The 26720-nt window shown below is 31.9% G+C and overlaps 13 protein-coding genes and 1 pseudogene across 14 annotated transcripts, besides 4 other annotated features; 9 read left to right on the top strand and 5 right to left on the bottom strand.

Moving 5' to 3' along the window:
• Nucleotides 1–6: 6 nt before the first annotated feature.
• On the top strand, nucleotides 7–855 carry TVAGG3_0408850 (uncharacterized protein; the record flags this gene model as incomplete). The annotated part of the gene is made up of 1 exon (XM_001301034.2): nucleotides 7–855. The coding sequence occupies one exon, from the start codon at nucleotides 7–9 to the stop codon at nucleotides 853–855; it is 849 nt and encodes a 282-aa protein (XP_001301035.2).
• A 263-nt stretch (nucleotides 856–1118) lies between these two features.
• On the bottom strand, nucleotides 1119–1481 carry TVAGG3_0408840 (uncharacterized protein; the record flags this gene model as incomplete). The annotated part of the gene is made up of 1 exon (XM_001301035.1): nucleotides 1119–1481. One exon carries the CDS (start codon nucleotides 1479–1481, stop codon nucleotides 1119–1121), a length of 363 nt encoding a protein of 120 aa, XP_001301036.1.
• Nucleotides 1482–2777: 1296 nt separating this feature from the next.
• TVAGG3_0408830 (uncharacterized protein) lies at nucleotides 2778–3365 on the top strand (the record flags this gene model as incomplete). Its single annotated transcript, XM_001301036.1, has 1 exon — nucleotides 2778–3332. One exon carries the CDS (start codon nucleotides 2778–2780, stop codon nucleotides 3330–3332), a length of 555 nt encoding a protein of 184 aa, XP_001301037.1.
• Nucleotides 3366–3601: 236 nt separating this feature from the next.
• TVAGG3_0408820 (protein maturation by iron-sulfur cluster transfer) lies at nucleotides 3602–4298 on the top strand (the record flags this gene model as incomplete). The annotated part of the gene is made up of 1 exon (XM_001301037.1): nucleotides 3604–4266. The coding sequence occupies one exon, from the start codon at nucleotides 3604–3606 to the stop codon at nucleotides 4264–4266; it is 663 nt and encodes a 220-aa protein (XP_001301038.1).
• A 269-nt stretch (nucleotides 4299–4567) lies between these two features.
• TVAGG3_0408810 (spectrin binding) lies at nucleotides 4568–5966 on the top strand (the record flags this gene model as incomplete). Its single annotated transcript, XM_001301038.1, has 1 exon — nucleotides 4607–5866. One exon carries the CDS (start codon nucleotides 4607–4609, stop codon nucleotides 5864–5866), a length of 1260 nt encoding a protein of 419 aa, XP_001301039.1.
• Nucleotides 5967–6101: 135 nt separating this feature from the next.
• TVAGG3_0408800 (dynein light chain 2a, cytoplasmic domain-containing protein) lies at nucleotides 6102–6458 on the bottom strand (the record flags this gene model as incomplete). The annotated part of the gene is made up of 1 exon (XM_001301039.1): nucleotides 6102–6458. One exon carries the CDS (start codon nucleotides 6456–6458, stop codon nucleotides 6102–6104), a length of 357 nt encoding a protein of 118 aa, XP_001301040.1.
• Nucleotides 6459–8767: 2309 nt separating this feature from the next.
• Nucleotides 8768–10297, top strand: TVAGG3_0408790 (glycoprotein 38 family; the record flags this gene model as incomplete). Its single annotated transcript, XM_001301040.1, has 1 exon — nucleotides 8768–10297. The coding sequence occupies one exon, from the start codon at nucleotides 8768–8770 to the stop codon at nucleotides 10295–10297; it is 1530 nt and encodes a 509-aa protein (XP_001301041.1).
• Nucleotides 10298–12059: 1762 nt separating this feature from the next.
• TVAGG3_0408780 (glycoprotein 38 family) lies at nucleotides 12060–13391 on the top strand (the record flags this gene model as incomplete). The annotated part of the gene is made up of 1 exon (XM_001301041.1): nucleotides 12062–13378. One exon carries the CDS (start codon nucleotides 12062–12064, stop codon nucleotides 13376–13378), a length of 1317 nt encoding a protein of 438 aa, XP_001301042.1.
• Nucleotides 13392–13532: 141 nt separating this feature from the next.
• TVAGG3_0408770 (uncharacterized protein) lies at nucleotides 13533–14243 on the bottom strand (the record flags this gene model as incomplete). The annotated part of the gene is made up of 1 exon (XM_001301042.1): nucleotides 13533–14243. The coding sequence occupies one exon, from the start codon at nucleotides 14241–14243 to the stop codon at nucleotides 13533–13535; it is 711 nt and encodes a 236-aa protein (XP_001301043.1).
• A 742-nt stretch (nucleotides 14244–14985) lies between these two features.
• Nucleotides 14986–15668, bottom strand: TVAGG3_0408760 (GTPase protein; the record flags this gene model as incomplete). Its single annotated transcript, XM_001301043.1, has 1 exon — nucleotides 15073–15651. One exon carries the CDS (start codon nucleotides 15649–15651, stop codon nucleotides 15073–15075), a length of 579 nt encoding a protein of 192 aa, XP_001301044.1.
• Nucleotides 15669–15814: 146 nt separating this feature from the next.
• Nucleotides 15815–15852: a mobile genetic element.
• A 422-nt stretch (nucleotides 15853–16274) lies between these two features.
• Nucleotides 16275–17350: a mobile genetic element.
• An 839-nt stretch (nucleotides 17351–18189) lies between these two features.
• Nucleotides 18190–18226: a mobile genetic element.
• A 4281-nt stretch (nucleotides 18227–22507) lies between these two features.
• Nucleotides 22508–26720: part of a mobile genetic element that runs on past the window's edge.
• On the bottom strand, nucleotides 22912–23475 carry TVAGG3_0408720 (uncharacterized protein; the record flags this gene model as incomplete). The annotated part of the gene is made up of 1 exon (XM_051233014.1): nucleotides 22912–23475. One exon carries the CDS (start codon nucleotides 23473–23475, stop codon nucleotides 22912–22914), a length of 564 nt encoding a protein of 187 aa, XP_051102744.1.
• TVAGG3_0408710 lies at nucleotides 24481–25064 on the top strand (annotated as a pseudogene). The gene has a single exon. A coding segment is annotated over exon 1 (584 nt).
• On the top strand, nucleotides 25111–25347 carry TVAGG3_0408700 (uncharacterized protein; the record flags this gene model as incomplete). Its single annotated transcript, XM_051233013.1, has 1 exon — nucleotides 25111–25347. One exon carries the CDS (start codon nucleotides 25111–25113, stop codon nucleotides 25345–25347), a length of 237 nt encoding a protein of 78 aa, XP_051102743.1.
• TVAGG3_0408690 (uncharacterized protein) lies at nucleotides 25496–26098 on the top strand (the record flags this gene model as incomplete). Its single annotated transcript, XM_051233012.1, has 1 exon — nucleotides 25496–26098. A coding segment is annotated over one exon (603 nt), but the record flags the coding sequence as incomplete, so codon positions are not given.

Below are 26720 nucleotides of genomic sequence, written 5' to 3'. Positions count from 1 at the left end.
TAAAATATGCTTCCAATAGAAAAAGAAAATTCAAGAGTTGCTACAACTAAACCATTAGATGAACTTTTTACTAATGTCGGTCAAAAGTTTGAGACAGAGACCGTAAAGCATGAAGGCTATCGTTTTGACTACCCATTAAGATGGCTAAGAGACCCATCTGTCACAAAAGCTATTGGCTTTCGTAGAATGAAGTTTGTGTCTGTAGAAGATAAAAGTTTTCCATTTATTGTAAGGTTTCATATAGATTATATATCTGAAGGGAAACGAAAAATGTGGGAAGAAATTGAGCTAATACAAGTTGACCTTTCATCTTCTCTACAGACTGCGTTAAAAAATATAGAAGATAAAATAAATTCATGTTATGCAAAATATGCTGATGAATATGCAAATACCGAGAGCACACTTTATGTGAGAATTGTATATGACAAACAAAATTCACAAGTGTCATTTCAAATCTACGAAAACAATCCAAATAAAGACGAACAAATATATACAGAATTCACTGCAATGTCATGGTATTATTTGCAAAGAATGTTAAATCAGAAAGTCGAACTTCCTTTAGCAAATATTTACAGTCGATATGCAAGAGATGAACCATATTTATTTAAAGATGTTTTCGACCCAGCTGCTATTATTGTTCATGCTTCATTTTCTGGCGCCCAAAACTCTTTCTTATGCTTGGCAAATGACTTTTACGAAAAACCTACAAAGTTATACGAACCACCAAGTGGAAGTATTTCAGACTTTCAAGTATGGTTTACTACAGATGGAAGAAAAAGAATAATTCCATTATACCATGCGTTTTACTTAGAACTTAGTTTCATATACAACTACTATCGAACGGTAAAAATATAATTTTTTAATACGGTTGAGGTGTTGGATTTGGTTGCCAACTAGACTGTGGTGCAGGTTCAGGCTGTTGTATAACAGGAGCTTGTTCTTCTGGTTCAGGGTCTTTAGGTATAAACCAACAAACTGACCTACCCTTTTACCAATATTTTTGACACCGTTCCAAATTCCTCTTCCTACGGTTTTTATTCCATTCCATATACCTCTTCCAACATTTCGAAAGAAGTTTCCTATCTTACTGAAGAAACCCATTTACTATATGTAAAAATCTAATGTCCGCCTAGTCTCTTACGTTTCCTGTTGAGTTCCATAGCATTCTTTAACTGGAGCTCATACATTCTGTTTCTCCTCTGGTAGAAAACATATTCTGGGTCAACTCCTGTGTTCGCGTCATCTGCATAAAGTTGTTTATATCCCACTTCAGGGTTTGTATAAAACTCTTTCCATCTCATATTTGCATACCATGGTGGCAAACCTAACGCAGCGTCATTTGACATGGCAGTTTGCATTTGTACATCTGTTGGCACTTGACCATAGTTTGCCATTGCAGTTTGTATTCTAACTTCATTTGGAATATTCTCTGGGTTTGGTTGTCCAGGTTGCTGTGCATTCGCTAAGTTCTGTGCGTCCATTTAATATTAGATAAAAATATCTCTTACGAGTACATATACTGAACATTTGCAGGCATTGGTTCATCTTCATATTCTCTGTACTTTTCTGCCACGTCAAAGAAATAAATGACACAATGGAAAAAACCTAAAACAAGTAGTCCTATTTCAAACCACATTTACTTACTAATAAAATTTCTTTATTGTGACACTTTCTCCAGTTTATAGGACCTCTCTCATATTCTATCTTGTCATATATAAACTCATAGTCATGTATGTCCTCTAACCATCTCATAACGGTTTCCAAACCACTTTTATCGGATGTAAAGTAAAAGCAGGATGGTTATGTAAAACGTCTAAAGTTTCTAAAGAGTCTCTCAAAGTCCAGTCTACTTGGTATTGAAAATCCCATGTGTTATAGAACGGCGGGTCCACTATAAAGAAAACATTTTCCTTGTCTTTATATTTTTCATACAAATCTGTCCAATGACATCTCACAAACTCTATACCCTCAATATATTTTTCTATGTCCTCTTTGAAAACATTTGTATAGTTAAGATATAAAACTTTTGACATAAGTGTTTCAATGTCATGAACTCTTATAGAACCACTATATAATAGTCTAGCAGATATACTATCCCAGTCTATATATTCTGCTTTTTTCAAAACCTCTCTCACAATATTTTTGTTATCTAATGGTATACGTTCCATCTTACCTATCTGAATCTTTTCTTTTAACTCTTTCAATATATTGTTTGTGTCTGGAATATGTTTGAGACGGTCCATATAGTTGTCGAAGTCATTGCATATAATCTTTGAGTCTGGGAATATTATATGGCACAAATGGGATATATAGAAACTTCCACCGAACAAATCTACAAATGTTAGACCATTCGGTAGTTTCTTAAGTTCTCTCAATATAATATCTTTACATCTACTCTTATTTCCAAAGAACGGTAACGGTGGTTTTGTAAAATTCATTTATATATAATAATAAAAATGTTTTTCCCTGAAAAGTGACAGAAAAGTGACAAAACATGAAAACATATATAATTTGTGAAAAGCGACACATTATATAATGTTTTCGACCCAGAAGAAGGCTTCTTCCCAGAAGCAATGGAGGAAGAAGAAGAGTCCTCCGAATAAAAACTTCATTTATACTAAACATCAACATCAGGGCTAGAAGGCACGAAGTGCCTGGAAGCCCCACTACCTTTTTTTTTTTTTTTTTTTTTTAAATATTTCTTTTTCCAATTTATTTTCTGATCAACCCTCTTTGTATCCTTCAAAATAAATTTGTCACTTTTCAATTTTTTAAAAATGAATTTTTTAAACTTAACAGCTCTATTCACGCGTGCTGCTGAAAAAGATCTTAGAAAAATCATTCAAGGAAACTGGACAGTTTCTATTGTCGATTTAAATTCAGCAGGAGTTCAAAAAAATGATGATATTGAATTTAATATCACAATAAATAACGAAACTGATAGTGTTTTATCCTCTAACTTTGTAGCTGAAGACATCAATTATGAATGCAAGTTTAATTTCAATTCGAATACAAGTTTTGATTTTGAATTAACAAATAGCGATGGTTTCAGATTCGATCAAAGTTTTGATATTGTAACCCATCAAGAAAATGCAAGAACTGCTACAGGTTTTATTCCAGAACTTCAATCTACATTCTCATTGAATATTTTAGGAGATACTGCAGCAGAATTTTCATTATATAATACAAATACTATGCAAGTTAGGATCATCCGCTTAGTTAAAACTATCCCACGAAAGAGAAATCTCTTATGGCTTGCTCCTTCTGCCATTGGTCTAGTCTTTTTGGTTATCAAGTTCATATATGATAAGAACCGCCAACAAAAGAAATAACTTACACAATATTTATACTCTATCAAATATTTTTTCATATTAGTAATAAATAAACTTTATAGATTATATCATTATTAGTATTTTTGCTTAAGCTTATATAGGCTAGATTGTCATCTCTCTAAGCTTTATTCTTGTTGAAATTGGAATTGCTGTTTTGCACAAAGTTGTGCATAACCTCGAAATTTTTCAATAAATAGATTCAAATTTAATATTCTTCAGTTGATAACCCCAAAATTTTAATGTTTGTTCAATTCTGTGTCAAAAATTTTCGATGCTGAGTCCTTCGGCCAATTACATTAAAAAAGCTTTTGCAGCGGCCGTTCAGCATACATGCAGCTCTGCATGCTGGAATTGTAATCATCGTCTAAATACTGCAAGAAATAGCCTTTTCTGTGAATCATGTCATAAGATCCAAGCACCAACCTGCGAAAATTTCTTTCAATTGTTCAACCAACCAAAGCAATATCAATTTGACCTCAAAAAGCTTGATAAAACATACTTATCTCTTCAGAGAAAAGTACATCCTGATAGATTTTACTCCAAATCAGAGAAAGAGAAAGAATTGAGTATTAAGGCTTCAGGTTGCATCAATGAAGGATATCATACATTACGAAACCCTGTTTCAAGAGGCGAATATTTACTTCATTTATTTAATGAGAAGGTTCTTTCTGATGTTCCACAAGATTTTCTCATGGAAGTTCTCGAATTCCATGAAGAAATGGACTCGGCAACTGAAGCTGAAGAGTTAATCAAATTACTTCAAAAAGTCCAGAAAATGATGAAAGATTTGACATCTCAGCTTGCAACAGACTTAGAGATCAAAGATGGAAAGCTTTTAAATGCTGCAGAAGCTGCAAAAACGCTTTCTAAACTTAAATATTTATCCAGAATCCGCGATACGCTCAAACAAAAAATCCCTGTTCAAAAATTATAAATATTAGAGTATATAATAGCTTTATATGGAAAAATTGTCTTTAATATTTTTATCAATTCTATATTGTTAATAAGTGATGTTCAAGTAACTCTATTAAGCCATCTCTTAAGCCAAAATATAGATTTCACGTATCCATATTTGAATATCAATGATTCCAATCGATCTTTTGAAATAATTTTAACATTTTGAATAAGATGTTAGTTTGGATATGATAATTTAGTTGTGTACTTCAATGGTAATCTATCTTTTATCCAAATTTCATTCATACACCTTTTTCTCATGCAAGGTATTGATAGAAAGGAAAATTGATAAGTTTACAAAAGATAGGAAATTTAAATAAATGGCGCGAAGTTTGATTACTGGATGCTTGAGGGCAGTTGACGAAGGCGCAACTGTTTCAGGATATGAAGTTGCAATGAGCCAAATCCTTGATGATTGCTTTGCTGATGAATTATTTTATCATTTGCCATTAACAATCATCGGCGAAGTAATTGAAGCAGCAGAAGACCCTATACCAGTTGAAAAAGCTACGAAACTACTAGATGAAGTGTATAAAGTGCAAGGGCCAGATTCGGTTTTATTATTACAGTATATTCAAGCAGGTGCGATAAATTATGAAGAAGCATTAATGATATTATCTCCGTTCAGGACTTTTAACTGTATTGCTCCTCTTTTCGAAGAAGTCGACCCGAATCAACTTCAAGGTTTTATTTTAAACAAGGAAAGGCAGATAGAATACTTAAACGAGCAAATACGAGCCCTCAAAGAAGAAAACCAAAGAATGAAAGAAGATTTTTATTGTCTCACAAAAGGAACTCTCGCTCAAGAAAAATCACGTGCCCTTAAAAAGGCAGAACTACGTATTTCCCAACTACGTGATTTATTCAAACTTGCTCAAAAAGGACAAAGCGGAAAATTATTAAGCGATATGAACGTTATCGATGCTGTTAAAAGCGGAAATCTTGAAGCAGTTAGAATCTTATGCGGTAATGACCCATCAAACCTCGAAGTTAGCGACGCAGAATACGAATCTACTCCATTACATTGGGCTGCAGGCTGGGGCATGTACGATATCGTTAAACTTCTACTTGATTTCGGTGCTGATATTAATGCCCGTAACAAAGTTGGCCATACTCCTTTACTTTGCGCTGTATTTGATAATCAACTCGAATGCGCTCGACTTTTGATCGACCGTGGCGCAGATGTAAATGATTGCGACAACGAGGGCTTTGCGGCTATCCACATTGCAGCTGGAAACGGACACATGGATGTACTGAAATTCCTTGTAACTAAAGGCGCTGACCTCGGTGCACTTACAATTGATGGAGGAACAGCATTGTGGGTCGCTGCTGGTGCTGGTGACTACGAAATTTTCGAATTTTTGTTATCAGGATGCAGAATTCCACTGAAAAAAGCCGCAAATAGGAATAATACGATCTTCCATCAAGCAGCTTTTGGTGGAAACCTACAAATTATCAAACTCTGCTTCAAAGCCGGACTTGATATCAATGCAAAGAACGATGACGGTGAAACACCTTTGGCTCTGGCTAAAAATAAAATGGTCGCAGAGTACCTTTCTCAAAAAGGAGCTGTATTGTAAAATTTAATTGTTTTTGTTGTATGGGATAATATATCCTATAAAAAAATCAAAGAAAATGATGATATGAATAAAGTTTGTGGTGTAATGAATATATTTCTTTAATATTTCCCTTTAAAAAATTAAAAATTTTATAATAGAATTTTTTTTAGTATTTTAATAAGTACAGTAATGTCAAAAAAGTATTAGAATGTAAGACAATTCAAATACTTCACTGTAAAATTAACGACAAACAAATTTATTCCTCGGATAATGTTTTCATTATGAAGTTTTTGGCAACAGCAATTTTGTGTTTGAGTAAGCCAAGTGTAGATGGATTTGGATCGGATTGTTCTATACCAAAAATGTATTCATTGCAATTCATAACGATACAAAGAGCTGATTCCCATTCAAACATGATTCTTTCCCAGTTTGGATCTGGGAATGTTTGCCATACTGTTGAAATAGCCTCGACAACCATTCTTGAATTTGTAAATTCGTTTGAACAAATTAAGCCACCTGCTGGTGTTGCAAGAAATGCAAATGTGAGTGCATTTTCTTCAGCAAATTCGGATAAAAATTTATTAAATTCCTCAATATTCAAGAGTTTTGGCATTTTACATGTCACCTTTTATCATTTGGTGAATTCAACAATTTATTCAAAATAGAGATGCACTTAAACAGGCACAGATAGATTCTAACTAAAGTGAGCTTAAAATTCAATTTAAATTTAATTCGAAGCCTAAATTTCAAAATTTAGCTAAAATTACATAACGTATGCTAATAGCTTGTGTATTTGGTTATGATTCACATTAGATTCTATCTGTATTGAGTTTGATAATTCAATTCAAATCAGTTATGTGATTTCGGGTAATCATATTCTTGATCCATGATCTATAATGATATTATATGATTGTGTAGAATATAATAGTGCAATAAATTTAAAAAAGTGATAAAAAATTTATTGAAAATTTCTTGTTAATGCTGCTTTCTTTAAACTTAATCAATTTTCGAAGTAGGTTCAAGAGATTTGAATATAATCATACGACTTTAAATGATACGCAGAATAATTACGAAAAAAATCTTTCATCATTCGAAAAAAATCGGCCTGAAAGCTTATTATCACGAGATCCTCTAAAAATTAACGATAATGAATACTTTGTTATTAATAATCGCGAAATTAATGAAACATTTATGATATTTGATCAAAGAAAAGTTGAAATATTAGTTTCAAGCTTTCACAACTGTACAAATTTATATGCTAGTGGTGGTGCTATCATATTAAAGAAGAAAACACAAGAATTTATTCTAAAATCAAGTTACTTCATTTATTGTTCATCGTTAAATGGATGTGGAGGTGCAATAATCATCTCTTCTATTCATAGTACTTCGATTTCTGAAACTCTTTTTAAGTTTTGTTTTACTCCATTTTCTGGCCAAGCAATATTTTTAGATTATAGCTCCGACGAGGGTTTATGCAATATAAATCAATCAATATTTACCGGATCCTACCATAATAATTGCCTAAGTATGGATGAAATCCATTTAAACACCGATGAATCCAAAATATACAATGTAAATATATCTAGAAACACTATTTATGGGAAAGGATCAATAATTTTCTGTAAATCTCATCATAGCAATATTAAATTTTCAAGTTTTGAAAATAATTTTGGATCTCTTGGAGGAAATTTACAAGTATTGTACGGATTGTTCAATTTACACCATTTAAACTTTATAATGAACTCATTTGACAATAATTCTCTTCTTTCTTTCTCAAATAGCAGAATTACTTTCAAATCATGTGTATTCTTTCAAAATCTGACGGATAATTTCATAGAAAAGATAAGTTCAACAATAACCTTTGAAAACGGTGTTTTTGTCAGTAATTTTTCCCAGAAAGATGATATTTTAATAAAAGATTGCAGAATTAATGATTATGAAGCCGCCACATTATCGCTTGCATTATACTCACCAATAAAATATCAAGATATTGATTATTATGAAAATGCGACAATATCAAACAATCTTTGTCATGCTGACTTCAATACTAAGGCAGAACAAGTATCAGATGATGTTAAATATACCAAAATGATGTCAATTATTCTTTCTATTTTGCTTCCAATTATTTTTGTTTATCTTTACCTTTGGATCAATCATCTTCTTCAAATTCAGCTTACAACGTATTCACTTATAGCTTAGGAAGTAATAAACAATTGAATTTTGATTTTTTTATGTTAATATTTTTCTTCATATTTTTTAACCGAAAATCATTCTTAATGTAATAAAATATGTTCTTTGTTAGTTGAATGTATATATGACATTCAACAAATTATTAATAATTTATCCATTTGTCCAAAATAATTTTATAATTGATACATTAACCACAAAAATGTTGTTCACATCGACCAGCATCCAATTGGTAAATGATTTGGTAGATCGAAATTTTGATTTCATGATGTGAGAAATTTTTTATGAAAAAATCTATTGGAAAATAACAAACGTCGACGAAATTTTGCTCCTGTTTCTAATGTGATAATTATAAAGACTTTATTTCGTTTGAAATGTCAAATTTCATGTCTGGCAGATAGATTTTTCAACATTGTTTAAATTTGAATTGCAAATATATTAAGGAATATATTTTTATTATGATGTAAAAAGTCGTAAATTCAAAAAAATTGTGATAATTGTGTACTTTCGGAATGGTTCATAAATTTGACAGCAGATTGTATGCTAGCTGATATAACTTAGAAAATAGAGAATCATGAAATATAAAATGGCTGATAAAGTGGTCATGTCATAACCGGCATTATTCTTTGAATTATTTACTCACAGCATCTTGGTAAATAAATAAGATGATAGTATTATGTTACAATATCTAGTGGAAATTTTAAAATTATATTTTATTTTGATAATTCATTTTTGATGTTGCATTTCCTTTTTGTAGACTCATTTTCACAGAAATCAGGAAAGAGAGTAAGAAATGATAATTCTCTCGATTACGAAAGTGTGTTTGATGACTGCAGTTCATCCAAGAATAACCTCTATGCTTTCACAAATATGATAGTGAAACAAAAAGTTGTCACTCTAATGCCAGGATGGAAGTTCTGTGCCTATGGAAGTGTTATGGTAGCTGCCGATAAAGATTTCACTGCAACCACAAAATATCCATCCATGGATCAAGATGGAACATGGAATTTCAACAATGAAAGCACAATAACAACAAGGCCATTACTTATTCTTCCAAAGGTACCAGCTCAGTATGAACATCCTACGGAATTCAATAGTTTTCCAATCACACTTTTCCAATGTGTTTCAGAAAGTGATTTTTGCCGGGTCCAAGTAGCTTACATTGCCCCATCTTACGTTTCCTCTAGAGAAATGGATGGCATAACAATTTCTGATCTTCATCGTGTCAGAATTTCTACAAAATTAGATAATGAGAAAAAGTTACACTCTAAAATGGTAATGGATGTACCGGGTTTCTTCCATGATTCACTTCATGTATTTGGCGAATTTAATCACACTTATCACTATAAGAAGAGCAGTGAAAATGTTAATTTAGTTACTGTTCCTGATGGCGAAATTGAAGGCACAGAAGGTAACTTAAGTATTTCATATTCAATGTTTGCTCTTGTAACTTCAAGTGATCCAATGACTCCTCAATCTGTTACAATTGCTTATAACACACCAGAACAAACAACTGCTACTACAAACTTCTTCCCAGAACTCGACATCACAATTTCATCAGTTGGCGGAATCTTCACAAAGGATAACGCTGATACACCTTTCCCAATTAACCCTGACGAAGGAGATCCAACACCAGAACCAGAACCAACAACATCTTCATCATCTGTAGCACCAGAGCCAGAACCAACTCCATCATCTAGTTCTCAAACACCAGAACCAGAACCATCTAGTTCAGTTATTTCAACAACAGTTGCTCCTGAACCAACACCATCATCTAGTTCACAAACACCAGAACCAGAACCAACACCATCATCTAGTTCTCAAACACCAGTACCAGAGCCAACACCATCATCTAGTTCTCAATCAACAACACCAGAACCAGAGCCAACACCATCATCTAGTTCTCAAACACCAGTTCCAGAGCCAACACCATCATCAAGCTCACAATCAACAACACCAGAACCAGGACCAGAGCCATCATCTAGTTCACAAACAACCCCTGCTCCTCCACCTCCAAAGCCTACAGAAAAACCAACACCAGAGCCAGAGCCAGAAAAACCAACACCAACTAAACAGCAAAAAGATGAACCAAAACCGGATGACCAGAAAACAGGATTGACTAAAAAGCAGAAAATGATGATCGGAGGAATTGCCGCCGCTGTAGTCGTTATTATTATTGTCGCCGTTATCATTGTTATTGTAAGAAGAAATAAGAAGGCTGAAGAAAGCAACATACTTACTGATGGATTGGTTGATGGAATTTAAATAAGATAATAATAAAAAATTTATTCAATTATAATCAAATATTTGTTTATTCTCATGAAATAATAATCAGATGTTCTCTTTATTCATATAATCTGATAATATATCTTTTAGCTATGATATAATTTTTTGAAATTTTGGTCGAATTAGATTTGGAAGTTTTTTTTCACTGAAATATTCAATGATTAATATAATAGTGTATAAGACTATGTGCGATAAGCTATAAATCACTCTTTAACCATATTTTATTAAAAAATCTAGGGTGTTTTCAAGTATCATATCTCCCTATATATTTTATTAAGCAAGCCATCATTGGGGCAATACAACAGAACATAACGATCCATACTTTATAATAGGATGTTAACTCGATTTATCTCTCTTTGGATTGATTATATTTTACAATTTCAGTAAATGTCGTTAAAAACTATTCACAGTAATAGGATATCTTCTAAAATTATTAAAACCATGAATTACGTTTACAAAAGTATACATTAAAAAATCAAAAATTGATTAGATAGCATCCAGCCAAAATTTTTGTTAGATAATCAGATATATAAATTGAATTCAAATGGTAAATGCACAGTTGAAATGTACAGTAAATTGGTCAATATAATTTTTGTGTAGAGATTTAATTGCGATATTAAAATGCTTTCATTCAGTATTGCAGATGTGATTTGACTTTACTTACCAAATAATATTTGTTTGCCAAACAAAAACTTGATTTTAATGAGGTTCTTTCCATATTAATATTTGAAATCTTATTATATTATTATTGTTTGATATGGTAATCGATGGCCATTGCGAAACATTTACGAATACACTTAGATACATTTTATTTACTTGTTGTTGTTGAAATTTGTATAAATATCCTTTTTATCATTATGGCTGAGATTTTATTAGCTTCAAGTTGAAGAATGAAAAAAATAATATCAGAATCAAAAAATAAAGTGTTTTCCCACTTCAAAAGGATTGAACTTTAAAGTTTGGATAACAATAATAAAGCAAGTGCGCGATAAAGTAAGCTTCAACTTTATTCCAATATTGTAAATTGAATCAAATGCTCTCAGTTGTGAATGGTTTTATGATTAAAATTATGAGAAATGATATTGTATAAATTTGGAATTTCTCTACATTTGGGAAAAAGCACGGCGAACCGTTTTATATTAAAATTCAGATAAACTCCAAAACGCAATTCAATTATTAGGCAAAAACCGGCAGAACCAGTCAAATTTTCCGAGTATCAGTTTATAATATATGCAATGTGATTTGATTAACTAAATAAAAAACATAAAATTTTTAAATTCAAGTAGAATAAATAAGAATTTGTGATTAAATAAATGTATTGCTGCTAAAATTTCAATTCCATTTTGAACTTACTGTACATTCAAAAAAAATTACTGTTTACAATACATCCGATAAAAATTGATAAATAAATATGTATGAAAACTAATTTCGTATTCAAGGCTAAGCTAAATGAGAGTGCAATTGAGAACTATTCTTATTTCCAAAAGTATTGAAACTCAAACTCTGAAATATTTACATGTAATAATATGACGATAGTAGCAAGTAGTATTTGTGGATTTTAGAATTTTCGGACCCTTTTAACAGTTTGGAAAATAAAACCAATTTGTCAAAACCGAAATTTATTCGTACTGTTTCCAAAACGAAATGTGCATATTGCCTATTTAAAAATATTAAAAAGTGAATTTATAAAATTGAACTGTTGGTTAGATAATTGAATAGATAAAATTTGTGTTCATTTTTTATATGATTCACTTCCTTTTAGTGAACTGTCTTTCCAAAAAATTGGTAACGAAGGTGATCAAAGAAATACCAAGCGAATATGAAACTGCGTTTAGTGAGTGCAGCTCTTCTCAGAATAATCTTTACGATTATTCTACTGCAAAAGTCGATCCAGAAGTTATTACGATTACTTCAGGATCTAAGTTTTGTGTTTATGGAAACATTATGACCGCATCTGATAAGAATTTCATTGCTACTACTAAATATCCATACCAGGACACAGATAATACTTGGAAATTTAATGATGAGCAGCAAACCACAACAAATCCCTTATTTATCCTAACAAAGTACCCAGCTAAGTTAGCAGAGCCATACAATTTTAATCATCATCCGATAACAATGTTCCAGTGCGCTGATAATTCGCAAGAATGCAAGATTCAAGTTGCTTACATCCAGCCATCATATTATGTCTTGCAAGAAACCGAATATATGAAATTGAATACGGGAGTCCGTGTAAGAGTCACTACTAAGTCATCTGGAGAGAAGACTCTTTATACAGGAATGGTTGCATCGCCTTCGATCATTGGATATATTGATGTTGTCCAAGTATTTGGCCCTCAAAAACATAATTTCCATTATAAGAAGCAAAATGATAATGCAGAACTCACAGTTGCACCATTTGGCAATACAGATCCACTTGAGGGTGACTTAGATCCATCTAATAACCTTCTTGTGTCAATTTCTAAAAAAGATGCTCTCAGTCCTGCTCAAGCAACAATTACATATAAATTAGCAGAAGATCCAGCTAATGATGACTTCTTCTTCCCAGAAATTGATGTCACTGTCTCAACGCAAGGTGGAGTTTTCACAAAAGATAACGCTGACACTGCTTTCCCATACAATTTTGATCCATCAACTCCAACACCAGTTCCAGAACCAACAGAAGAACCAACACCAGTTCCTGAACCAAAAGAACAGCCATCAGAAGCACCAACAGAACAACCATCAGAAGCACCAACACCAGTTCCAGAGCCAACAGAACAACCATCAGAAGCACCAACACCAGTTCCAGAGCCAACAGATAAGCCAACACCAGAGCCAACAGAAAAACCAGTTCCAGACCCAACTAATGCACCTGTCCCAGAACCAACAAAGGAACCAGTTCCTGATCCAGATGCACAAAAGAAAGGATTAACTAAGAAGCAGAAAGCTGTCATTGGAGGAATTGTTGGTTTAGCTGTAGTTGCAATCATTATAATTGTCGTTGTTATCTTTATCGTGAAGAAGAAGAGAGCAGAATCAACTGCAATTCTTACAGATAAATTAATTGAGGTCGTTTAAATAAAGCTATTAATAATCCTTACATATTATTATTATATTTGAGATTTTTGTATATAATTTATCTTTAATTAAGGGTGAGAAACTTGTATTCCCCAACATATTTTAAAAAATTCTAAATAATTGAAGTACAAACAAACATATTTTAGTATAAAAGTTAACAAGCATTGGCGATTTTTTGTGTATTCTCAAATACACGAAGATATCTGTAATTACATCGAGACCCATCAGAAGAATTATAGAAATTTGCTGATAAATTTATTGCTTCTAGCATCAATGATGGGTTAATATACTCTGGACTCTCTAGATAGTACTCTACAAACGAGATATTTGTTTTCTTTACATAATCTATATAAAGTTCATATGGAGGATACACTCCTGGCATAATAAGGAGAATAAAAAGTCCATTCGTCATTGCAGGAAACAGATATGAATTGTTATGATGAAATGAAACGTAAATTTCAGCATTTGCTAGCTCTTTATAGCAAGACGATGTTGTATCATTGATTAGTTTAACAGATATATTAGGTTTAGAAAATTCAAGGATGGTCTTCGCCATATTAAACAAATTTTCATTCAAAGATTCTGAAATTAATATTGATTTTGGTGTTTGTAGAGAATAATGTTGGAATGACAATGATAAATTGGCAAAAATATCTGTTGTATCAAAGAAAATAACGTCATTAAAACATAAATAATTATTTTTGGATTTATATTCGATATTTAGCTCTGATTCTAGTCCTACATTGTTTGGAAATGCATCAGAAACTACAATTGTCCTTCTATCTGTAAGATTGTAGAAAATATTTCCGGAAATTGCAGGAGCAAGTGCGTGTTGAAGTGTATTGTATGAATTATTGTCTCGCATATGAATCGAATATAACACTGACTTTTCTTTGATCAGTGTTGCGTTATTTTGAGAAAAATTTTCAAAATTTTCATTTAAATTTGTAAAATAGAATGAAGTTAAGTCGAATTTTAGTATAGGTGTTGGGAATGAAATTGAATGTTTAGATAGCAAAACGATATCATCTCTATAATTGCAGACTTTATGAAAATTGCAAAATAATTTGTTATTTTTTGTTTTTATGCATGATCCCGTTGATCCATTTTGCTCAATATTTAGCTTCGTAATGTTAATATTCTTTGTTTCCGCTATTTGAGTATATAAAAATAGTGTTTCTATTGTAAATTCTCCAGTATATTGATAATAATAGCGACCATACAAATGGTTTGTGTCATTTCTATCTAATTCGCAATCAAGAAATTTAACATCATAGATAATATCTCGAGATGAAAAATTAAAACGAAGATTTTTAAGCAGATTTCTTCTAGTTACTTCGAAAACTACATTGTAATCTAGTTTGAAAACTAATTCTGTTTCATGGAACTCTAAATTAAAGCTTTTGATGACATCTAATTCTGTTCTATTCATTGGAAGCTCGTTTAATTGAACATATTCCGATGAACTATTTCGATATCCTATAATAAACCATGATATAAGTAATGGAATTAGGATAACTCTAGATTTCCTTCTTGAGCAATCAAAACTAATAACATTTGATTTACTCATGCGGAAATGATATGAAATAATTTAATAGTTTTACTTGATTGAGTGTAATAAATATATATTATGATTAATGAAAATACAAAAAAAAATGTTATTTGTTGTAATTTTTTTCTTGACGAACAACATATTAGCAACATTTGGATTTTTTCTTAGCATCTGGCTTATCAATAGAAATTGCGGACTGCGTTGTCTTATTTGAAGCCATTACAAGCTCTGCCATTTTTTCAACAGCATCTTGTACAGCTTGGCCTGTTTTAGCACTGCCTTCGAAGAATGTAATGCCTTCTTTTGCTGCAAAATCTGCTAATTTCTCTGAATCAACCTTTCTTTGATCATCTAAATCGATTTTATTGCCAAAAACTATAATAGCAGCTTCTGGGGCTTGGTCGTTTGCGAATTGAATCCATTGCTTTAAGTCGAGGAATGATTGATTATCAGTTAAGTCGAAGAGAATGAAAATACCTTTTGCATCTCTTGCATAAAAGCCTACAAGTGATCGGAAAACTTCTTGGCCAGCTGTATCCCAGAATTCTAATGTAATTTGCTGGTTGTTAATTTCTAAGTTTAAAGAAACATATTGAGCGCCAACAGTAGGAACGTGAGCGTCAACGAATATATCATTTGTAACTCTTTCGACAAGTGCAGTCTTGCCAACACCCGAATTTCCGAGCATAACGATCTTATAATGGTTCGGGCTTGAGCTCATTTTTTTATACCTTTTAGTTTTACTTTTTTTTAAATGAACAAAAGTGACGTTCTCAATGATGAATTATCAAGTAATTCGCTCAAAAATAGTCAAAAACTGTCATTTGAAAGAACATAGAACTTAATCTTGGAATACATGAATAAAGCGGATTTTGAAATCTTGTTGTTGTAAACAGAAATTCATCAAAAGTGACACCTCAGAAAAGCTAAAATATTGAATTTTTGGAACTTTTGATAGAGCACGTTTTTAAATATTTAATTAGTAAAGTGTATATTTTGTAAAGATTCTTTTTATAAAAATAATTTTGAAGAAGAACACAAAATCTTCTGAAAAATAATATCACATAAACCCATATTATTTTCTAATATATAACTATTTTATATAAAAATCAAATTCAATGATCTTAAAAGCGAAGGAAAACCTCAAAATTTACGAATATAATGAGTGGTAATATAATGCTTATCTATCATAAAACCATATGAAATATAATTTTTGCTTTACGCCTAATTTTTGACGACAATTAGCAAAAAATGTTAAATGTTAACACTCAGTCCATTTGAATATGAAAAATAAAATTGACTTTGATTAAATGTTTTTATTTATCATGCAATTCTTCTTGCGACGAGAAAGGGACAGACTAGCCCATTGTCACTTTTTAATTTAGCAAATGAACGCTTATGGAGTGGAGTTTTTGGGTAAATCTGATTTGCTTATAAATGAAATAAAATCAAAAGAAACCATATTGGCATTATATTATGCAAAAATAAATGATCTTACTTAGTACTTTTAAAGTTAATTTCAGAAAAAATTTGACACAATGGTATCCGGCACATACAAGTGGTGTACAACCAAAATATAAGTTAGTTTAAACATATATTGCTATATCTCATGATCTTACTTAGTACTTTTAAAGTTAATTTCAGAAAAAATTTGACACAATGGTATCCGGCACATACAAGTGGTGTACAACCAAAATATAAGTTGGTTTAAACATATATTGCTATATCTCATGATCTTACTTAGTACTTTTAAAGTTAATTTCAGAAAAAATTTGACACAATGGTATCCGGCACATACAAGTGGTGTACAACCAAAATATAAGTTGGTTTAAACATATATTGCTATATCTCATGATCTTACTTAGTACTTTTAAAGTTAATTTCAGAAAAAATTTGACACAATGGTATCCGGCACATACAAGTGGTGTACAACCAAATCTTCGACTCGATGAACTTGTCATCGAGTTATATTCCAGTGTTGTTCCTTCATTCCTGATTAAGTTGCAAATTAAAGGTCTGGATTCAGAGAGAAGTGTTAAAGTTATCAAAAAAGTCACAAGAGATTTCGAAGAAATGACACAATTTAAAAAAGTCGAATGCATCAGTATGCTTGAAGCTGTTCAGAAAGGTCTGAAAAATGATACACTTGATCCCAACATTGTTTACTCAACATTAAAAATATTATTGCAAAGAAAACATTTGATTTAATAAACATTTAATTTATTATAATTAATTTTTTATTACAGTATAGTAAAAAATGCTATAAATAAATTATTATATTTTATTAAAATGTGACTTTTAATAGTAAGTGAATAAAATAAATCAGGAATTGGGAAAGAAATAAGGTTAATTAAAAATAATGAAAATTACAAGTTTAAGGTTAATGAAAAAGTGACAATGGGCGAGTTTGTCCCCCACTCTTAAATGTTAACACTCAGTCCATTTGAATATGAAAAATAAAATTGACTTTGATTAAATGTTTTTATTTATCATGCAATTCTTCTTGCGACCAAAGATTTGAATAAAAGTTCAAAAAATAAGATAGCTTAAAAAATAATATACGGTAGTGTTTACTAATAGATGAATAGTATATAAATTCTATTAAAATGGATTTGATCCAAAAAAATATAAAATCAAAAATAATTGTTATAATTTAAATGAAGAAGTAATTTAAAACGATTTTATTTATGATCAAATTTTATATATTTTTTTGGATCAAATCCATTTTAATAGAATTTATATACTATTCATCTATTAGTAAACACTACCGTATATTATTTTTTAAGCTATCTTATTTTTTGAACTTTTATTCAAATCTTTGGTCGCAAGAAGAATTGCATGATAAATAAAAACATTTAATCAAAGTCAATTTTATTTTTCATATTCAAATGGACTGAGTGTTAACATTTAACATTTTTTGCTAATTGTCGTCAAAAATTAGGCGTAAAGCAAAAATTGATATTTCATATGGTTTTATGATAGATAAGCATTATATTACCACTCATTATATTCGTAAATTTTGAGGTTTATCCTTCGCTTTTAAGATCATTGAATTTGATTTTTATATAAAATAGTTATATATTAGAAAATAATATGGGTTTATGTGATATTATTTTTCAGAAGATTTCATTCGATATGCCTATGAAAAGTACTCTCAAAACTAACTTTTTCCTAATTATAATTAAATCTAGAATATTGTATTATGCTTAGTATTATTTCATTTTTCTCATTCAATTTAGAATTTACAAATGTCAAAAAATTGAGAGCTGTCACTTTTGATGAATTTCTGTTTATTACATTGTATTTTGACAGTAGTATATGAGTGCGGGTTGTGTGACTTTTTTTGTAACCATATGAATTCACAACAATATTGAACGATTTTGTAAATTCATATGTAACCATATGAATTCTCATAATATTGAACGATTTTGTATCAATATTGTAAACATAAGAATTCTCATAATATTGAACGATTTTGTATCAATATTGTAAACATAAGAATTCTCATAATATTGAACGATTTTGTATCAATATTGTAAACATAAGAATTCTCATAATATTGAACGATTTTAAAAATAAAGATTGAGTTCAACATTGAACTTTAGAAATTAATGATTATCATGAATGAAAAATAAACTTTAGAAATTAATGATTATTTGAATTTATGAAATCAATTATTTGATTCATTCTTTCTTCAATCTCTTCTATTCTTTTTGTTAAATCATCAATTTTCATTAATGAGGTGATTCTTGATTGAGGAATAGATTTCAAACTAACCACTCCTTTTATTTTTGAAATTTTGAATCCATCAACTTTAAACATTTTATTCAATTTACATGTTGTCAATTCTTCAAATAATTTTTTATTATTAGCATAATAAAAAAAAAAAGGTAGTGGGGCTTCCAGGCACTTCGTGCCCTCTAGCCCCGAAGATGTTTAGTATAAATGAAGTTTTTATTCGGAAAATTGTTAGTCTTCTGGTGTGAATTCGGAGGACTCTTCTTCTTCCTCCATTGCTTCTGGGAAGAAGCCTTCTTCTGGGTCGAAAACATTATATAATGTTTCACTTTTTCACAAATTATATATGTTTTCATGCTTTGTCACTTTTCTGTCACTTTTTCGGGTAAAAACATTTTTATTATTATATATAAATGAATTTTACAAAACCACCGTTACCGTTCTTTGGAAATAAGAGTAAATGTAAAGATATTATATTGAGAGAACTTAAGAAACTACCGAATGGTCTAACATTTGTAGATTTGTTCGGTGGAAGTTTCTATATATCCCATTTGTGCCATACAATATTCCCAGACTCAAAGATTATATGCAATGACTTCGACAACTATATGGACCGTCTCAAACATATTCCAGACACTAACAAAATATTGAGTGAGTTAAAAGAAAAGATTCAGATAGGTAAGATGGAACGTATACCATTAGATAACAAAATATTGTGAGAGAGGTTTTGAAAAAAGCAGAATATATAGACTGGGATAGTATATCTGCTAGACTATTATATAGTGGTTCTATAAGAGTTCATGACATTGAAACACTTATGTCAAAAGTTTTATATCTTAACTATACAAATGTTTTCAAAGAGGACATAGAAAAATATATTGAGGTATAGAGTTTGTGAGATGTCATTGGACAGAGTTGTATGAAAAATATAAAGACAAGGAAAATGTTTTCTTTATAGTGGACCCGCCGTTCTATAACACATGGATTTTCAATACCAAGTAGACTGGACTTTGAGAGACTCTTTAGAAACTTTAGACGTTATACATAACCATCCATGCTTTTACTTTACATCCGATAAAAGTGGTTTTGGAACCGTTATGAGATGGTTAGAGGACATACATGACTATGAGTTTAGATATGACAAGATAGAATATGAGAGAGTCCTATAAACCGGAGAAAGTGTCATAACAAAGAAATTTTATTAGTAAGTAAATGTGGTTTGAAATAGGACTACTTGTTTTAGGTTTTTTCCATTGTGTCATTTATTTATTTGACGTGTGCAGAAAAGTACAGAGAATATGAAGATGAACCAATGCCTGCAAATGTCAGTATATGTACTCGTAAGAGATATTTTTATCTAATATTAAATGGACGCACAGAACTAGCGAATGCACAGCAACCTGGACAACCAAACCCAAGAGAATATTCCAAATGAAGTTAGAATACAACTGCAATGGCAACTATGGTCAAGTGCCAACAGATGTACAAATGCAAACTGCCATGTCAAATGACGCTGCGTTAGGTTTGCCACCATGGTATGCAAATATGAGATGGAAAGAGTTTTTATACAAACCCTGAAGTGGGATATAAACAACTTTATGCAGATGACGCGAACACAGGAAGTTGACCCAGAATATGTTTTCTACGCAGAGGAGAAACAGAATGTATGAGCTCCAGTTAAAGAATGCTATGGAACTCAACAGGAAACGTAAGAGACTAGGCGGACATTAGATTTTTACATATAGTAAAATGGGTTTCTTCAGTAAGATAGGAAACTTCTTTCGAAATGTTGGAAGAGGTATATGGAATGGAATAAAACCGTAGGAAGAGGAATTTGGAACGGAGTCAAAAATATTGGTAAAAGAGTAGGTCAGTTTGTTGGTATTATACCTAAAGACCCTGAACCAGAAGAACAAGCTCCTGTTATACAACAGCCTGAACCTGCACCACAGTCTAGTTGGCAACCAAATCCAACACACTCAACCGTATTAAAAAATTATATTTTTAACCGTTCGATAGTAGTTGTATATGAAACTAAGTTCTAAGTAAAACGCATGGTATAAATGGAATTATTCTTTTCTTCCATCTGTAGTAAACCATACTTGAAAGTCTGAAATACTTCCACTTGGTGGTTCGTATAATTTGTAGGTTTTTCGTAAAAGTCATTCATCAGACATAAGAAAGAGTTTTGCGCACCAGAAAATGAAGCATGAACAATAATAGCATCTGGGTCGAAAATATTTTCATATGTTCCATTAGGGTTTTCGACTTCATAAAAGTCTGGGTGTACTGGATATGCTGCAGGCTGATTTAACATCCTCATAAATCTATACCATGCCAAGTTGTTATATTTTGTAGAAATATAAAACGTTTTCTCCAAGGTCTTCTATTCTATTGATTTTAACAGTTGCATTTTTCCTGTCATAAATAATATCGAGATGGTATTCTTCCTTCGTCAATGTTATACTGTTTTGCATATTCGATATAGATATCGTTTATTTTTTCTTGAAAAGCTTGAAGAGTTGTTTCTAAGTTTACAAGCAAACTAACTTGTAAAAGTTTTCCCTGTTCAAATTTCTCATACATACGTTTTTCTTTGTTAAGTATCGAACTTCAAAACCGACCGTAAATGGGAAACCATGTATGGCTTCTGAAATGAACTTCATTCTACGAAAGCAATAGCTTTTGTGACAGATGGGTCTCTTAGCCATCTTAATGGGTAGTCAAAACGATAGCCTTCATGCTTTAAAGGTCTCTGTCTCAAACTTTGACCGACATTAGTAAAAGTTCATCTAATGGTTTAGTTGTAGCAACTCTTGAATTTTCTTTTTCTATTGGAAGCATATTTTTATCTAGAATAAAAATGTCGAAAGATATTGCTTCCATGAGAGAAATACAACACAACCGACAACTCATTATGCAAGCTCTAAATAAGAACACAACAAACTTTTCAAACTATTCTAAGATATCTGAAGTCATTGAAAGAAGGAAACTTAAAACTGACATTAAACCCTTTAACAGATGAGTTTCTATTTCAAGACAAGAAGAACAATACTGTCTGTATAAATCCAACAAAAGGAACTTTAAACGAGAAACCTATAAATGAACTTCTTTTGAAAGCAGATGTTGACAACAAAGCTGACAAAGAATATGTAGACGAATGCAATAGCAAAGGAAGAAGAAAGAGCTAACAATGCTTATGCAACAAAAGAACATACTCATCCTGAACTAGCAGACAAAACATATGTTGACAATAAAATGTCAAGTGAAGTGACAAGAGCTGAAAACGAATATTCTAAAAAGACTCATACACATTCTATATCTGAAATAACAGACTTAAACGTTAGCCTTGAAAAAGAAAGCGATAAGGATTGTGTGGCTAGTAGGTTAGAGAAGAAAGCAGATAAGGAATATGTGGATGAAAAAGATAATGAAATTATAGAAAGGGCTGAATGGTATCATGAATGGACATCGAAGATTTTAAAAACTAAAGCTGATACAGGATGGGTTTTCAGGATGTTTAGACCTTAAAGCAGATAAAACTTATGTTAACGATGAGTTAGAGAAGAAAGCAAATAAGACTCATACACATACAAGTTTACAACTGTTAGAGCAGACGACATAATACTGAACTTTGACCTTGGTTCAAGTGCACCTTTAGAGAATCCGAGTACAAGCGTAAAAGATCTCTTAACAATTTAGATAAGAGTTGCAGGAATATCGAAGATCATGCCAGAAACTTTGAAGCATATGAACTACCCGCAATGTGACAAGAAAGCAGACAAAACAGAGCTTCAAACATTAAAGACAGAAATACTTCAAACATTATATCCTATAGGCTCTATTTATACGTCAATGAACTCACAAATCCAGAAACAGTTCTGGGTTTTGGAACTTGGACTCAAATAGTCGACAGGTTTTTGTATTGTGCAAACTCTTCAAAGGAAACAGGTGGAAGTAAAACGATTTCAGGTGCAAATTTACCTGCACACAGTCACTACATAAATTTAAGTACATCTCAAGCAGGTTTGCATAGGCATAAATATTGGGGTTGGTCAGCAATGACAAAAGGTAAAGGATATGATGTTAAAGACGACGTTAAGTTTTGCTATAAAGGTTACTGGGATGAAACTTGGGGAGAAGGAGACCATACACATCGCGTTTCAGGATATACGCAAACAACGGGACAAAGTAAAGACTACATGCCACCTTACATGACAGTTTACGCATGGTATAGAAATGCTTAGTCGTCATTTTCAACTTCTTTAGCATATTCGTCAGGAGTTGTCTTATATTTGTTAGGAACTGTCTTTGAAAGTATACCACCTTGAACTTTGACAAGTTTGAAACGAGGTCTGACAATAGTAGTTTTATCTTCTGCTTGCAGTGTGTACATTTTGCCATGTTTGCCTAAAACTTCATAATATTCTCTTGTATACTTTCTTCTATTTTTACGAACACGAATGTGAGTACCTGTCGGGTTCCCATTGTTGTCATAGTCAATAGTATTTTCATATGGGTCGCGTTTAGGTATTTCTATTTTTACTTTGTCACCTTTCTGAAGTTTGAAGCCCGGCATTCTTTCTTGTTTGTCTCTTTTGACTAAATTATTAAATATATAGTCTTTCTCTAAGTCAGGGTTGTTTTTCATTTCTTCGGGGGAGTGGTTTCCCAAACCTTTTTGTTTACGGCTATTGTAAATATTTAAAACTTGTCTCATCTTTGCCATGGAGAAGTGTCTATATTTGTCGTCATATGACATTTCATTTGCTTCACCACCTTGTGGTTGGTTTAAGTCTCTTAACATTTTTATACAACCGTCAATGACACCAAGAGCAGAATGGTTTTGGTCGACAATGAAATATTGGTTTACATTTTTGAACGCAGATAGTTTTTTACATCATCTGATTTGAAAGAACTTTCACAGTCAGATGTCAGTTTTGTTGGATGGTATTTGTCAACGAATATTGTCAAAGCTGCTAAGATATCTAAAATAGCTTTGGACTGTAATGGTATGGCTTCACAGTATCTTGTGTTTTGACCGACAAATATTAGCCAGTATGGTGGTCCATCTGTTCTAACTCTCGGAATGTTTTCCAAGATATCCATAAACCAAGCATTTGGTGTTGAACTAAAGATTTTTATCATGAGTGCTTTTTTTGTCGCTTTAGAAACATAGGGGTCCTTGTTTGGATTCGTCATTTTTTATCCTATAAGAAATGGGTTTATTTGGCGCATTAGCAGGAGTTGCATCCAGATTTTTGCCCGCAGTGGGAACAATAGCCAGAGGTGTATTTGGAGTTGGAAGGAAGATTTTGAGTACATTAGGTATACTTAAAGAGAAAGCACAACCTATTATACAAACTGTACAGAAAGGTTGGGATGTAGCACGAGATGCAACAAATCTTATTCCAAATCCTGAAACAAGAGGAAAAGTTCAAGGATGGATGGACAATGTAGGAAGACAAGCAGGAAACTATTATAACAAAGCAAATGACTACTATAACCAAGCAGGACACTATATGGACCAAGGTGAAAGATTCTTTAACAGAGGATATAACCATGCACAACAATGGGTAAACAATAACCAACCTCAACCGCCTCAAACGTGGGGAATGTAAAGTTTTTTACTGAGATGAAATGAACAATACAGCATTGAGACAAATGGGTTCAAGATGGATTTGTCGGCTTCCAGCAGTTACACAACGTGTTTGTCAAGTTCTTCCTATACCTCAGGAAGTTTTAGACCGACTTAAAAAACAACAACAACCAGTTGAAAACAAACCAAACTAAAATTTTTTACTGAGATGAAATGACCGAAGAAGTTGAAACGGTAGATTTGACACCACAAACAAAAAGTTCAGAACCATTGTCAAAACCTGTCAAAGAACTTACAGATGAAGAGAAAAATTCAATAATAGAAAGTGCCAGGTCTGGAAATACAAACCCTAACTACAAAGTCACTTTTCATAAAAATGGAACGGCAAGTATCTCAAAAAAGAAACAGACTCTCACAAATAAAATATTGAAGTCTGAAGGAGCTTTCGAGACAACAGATGGAAAAGTTTACTTCACTGACCAACAGTTCATTATAGAACATCTCATTGACTTAGAGTCGAAATATTCTAAACTTTACAAAAACACAAAAAGTTGAAAGGAAAACAAAAACAAATGGCATATGATATTTATGAAGATGTTGACGACACAACTGTTCCTGCAAGTGAAGTAAAGTCAGAGAAACCGAAAAGTGACGAAAAACCGATAGAAGAAGAAAAACCAAAAACTGAAGATAAACCAAAACCAAAGTTTAGTTTGGAAACTAAACCAAGTCAACCTTCATTAGCTGGTATGGGTTGGCGTCAAAGACTTATGGCAGCAGGCGGTTATGTTAAGTAAAGAAAAAAATATTTTTTTTCTTTTTATAAAAATGCCCCCATATAGAATGGATAGAAAGTCTGCTAGAATAAAAGCAGAGTTACAAAGATATGGTTGGAGAGTTTCGAAGAAGTTTAAATATAGGAAGGGAAGACCCATAAAAGTCTATGACAAACTGGCTGGTCTTCGCTACGAAATGGATTTGGAAACAGCACGTGCAAATTATCCAAACAGACTAGAGAGGTTAGAAGAAGAACGTCTTATGGACATGCCTTTCCATGTTAGTGAACATTGCATGAAGTAAAAATTTATTTTAAAAAAGTGACATTTTTTAAATTTTATTTGAAATGTACGCTGAGTTTGTTGGAGAAGACCGTTGGGAAACTTGTTTGTTAGATGAGAAATATGAAATGGCATACCATTTTAAAACAATATATTTTTACATATATTAAATGCTTCAGGTTGAAAAACAAAGAACAAAAGTAGCAGATACAAAACCGTTAGACTATATCTTTACAAATGCTGGTAGGACTATTTCAGATGAAGAAATTTCATCCCGAGTATACAGGTTTGACTATCCAATTCGTTGGCTTCAAAGTCCTTCAGATGCAAAGGCAATAGGATTTAGAAGAGTTTTGTTTTCAAATAGAACTAACGCATTTATGTTCGCAGTATATTTTCATGGGCAGTATAAAGGTTCTGATGGTCTAATAGACAAATTTGACGAAATGAGAATCTTTACAGTTCGTTCAGACGAAAGTCTTGAGAAAACTCTAAATGACTTTCAAACTCAAATGAACAAATATTATTGGGAATTTCAAGAAAAATACGACTCTTTACTAAATGGAACATACTATCTGAAACTAGAATATGACAAGATGAACTCCACCGTTTCATTTCAAAAGATTGAAATTAACCCTCCAAGAGATACAGAGTTTTTATTTTGGAAAGTAGACAAACGTTCTTGGGCACAATTTCTTCGGTTACTAAACCAGAACGAACCATTACCACCAGATGGTCCATTTCAATTTATACTTCCACCAGCAGATTTGACAGTTTATAGAAACGTGTTTGACCCTCAAAATGTTATGTGTCATGCAAGTTTCAGTTCAAGCAACAATAGTTTTCTATGTATTGGTAAGGACTTTTATGACTTTGCTTCTAAATTCTACGAACCACCTAGTAACAGTTTCTCTGACTTTCAAGTTTGGTTCACAACAAATGGTGTGCAACATATTATTCCATTGTACTATGACTTTTATCTCGAATTGTCTTTCATATATAACTACGGAAAAGTGCTGAAAAAGTATTGAATGTGAAGATATTAGAAAATAACATTTTTTCTAATATCGTAGAAAACTCATGAAAACAATTTATTTTTGACACTTTCACAAAAAACATAAAAAAGTGAAGTTAAACGTTAAGGTTTACTGAACTGGTTGGATGTCGCCTTCACAGGTTATGTAGAATGGTTGTCCTGAGAAGCGAAGGAGAGACTGAATTGCCAATTTCATATGGGTAGGGGGTTCTCCTTGTTTGGAAGTAGTATCCAAGGACGTTTGTTTAGGAACTTAACAAGAGCTTCTTTCTTTGCTTGCTTTATGTCGTCGAAAGGAGTGTTTTCTGGTATTTGAATTGGAATTCCAGTCGAAGTCTCGAGATTCAAGGCAGCCCTTC

This window comes from Trichomonas vaginalis, chromosome V, assembly GCF_026262505.1.
Source record: "Trichomonas vaginalis G3 chromosome V, whole genome shotgun sequence".
Taxonomy (NCBI): domain Eukaryota; phylum Parabasalia; order Trichomonadida; family Trichomonadidae; genus Trichomonas; species Trichomonas vaginalis.
The sequence above is the reverse complement of the archived record's forward strand: the minus strand, read 5'-3'. Positions and strand labels throughout refer to the sequence as shown.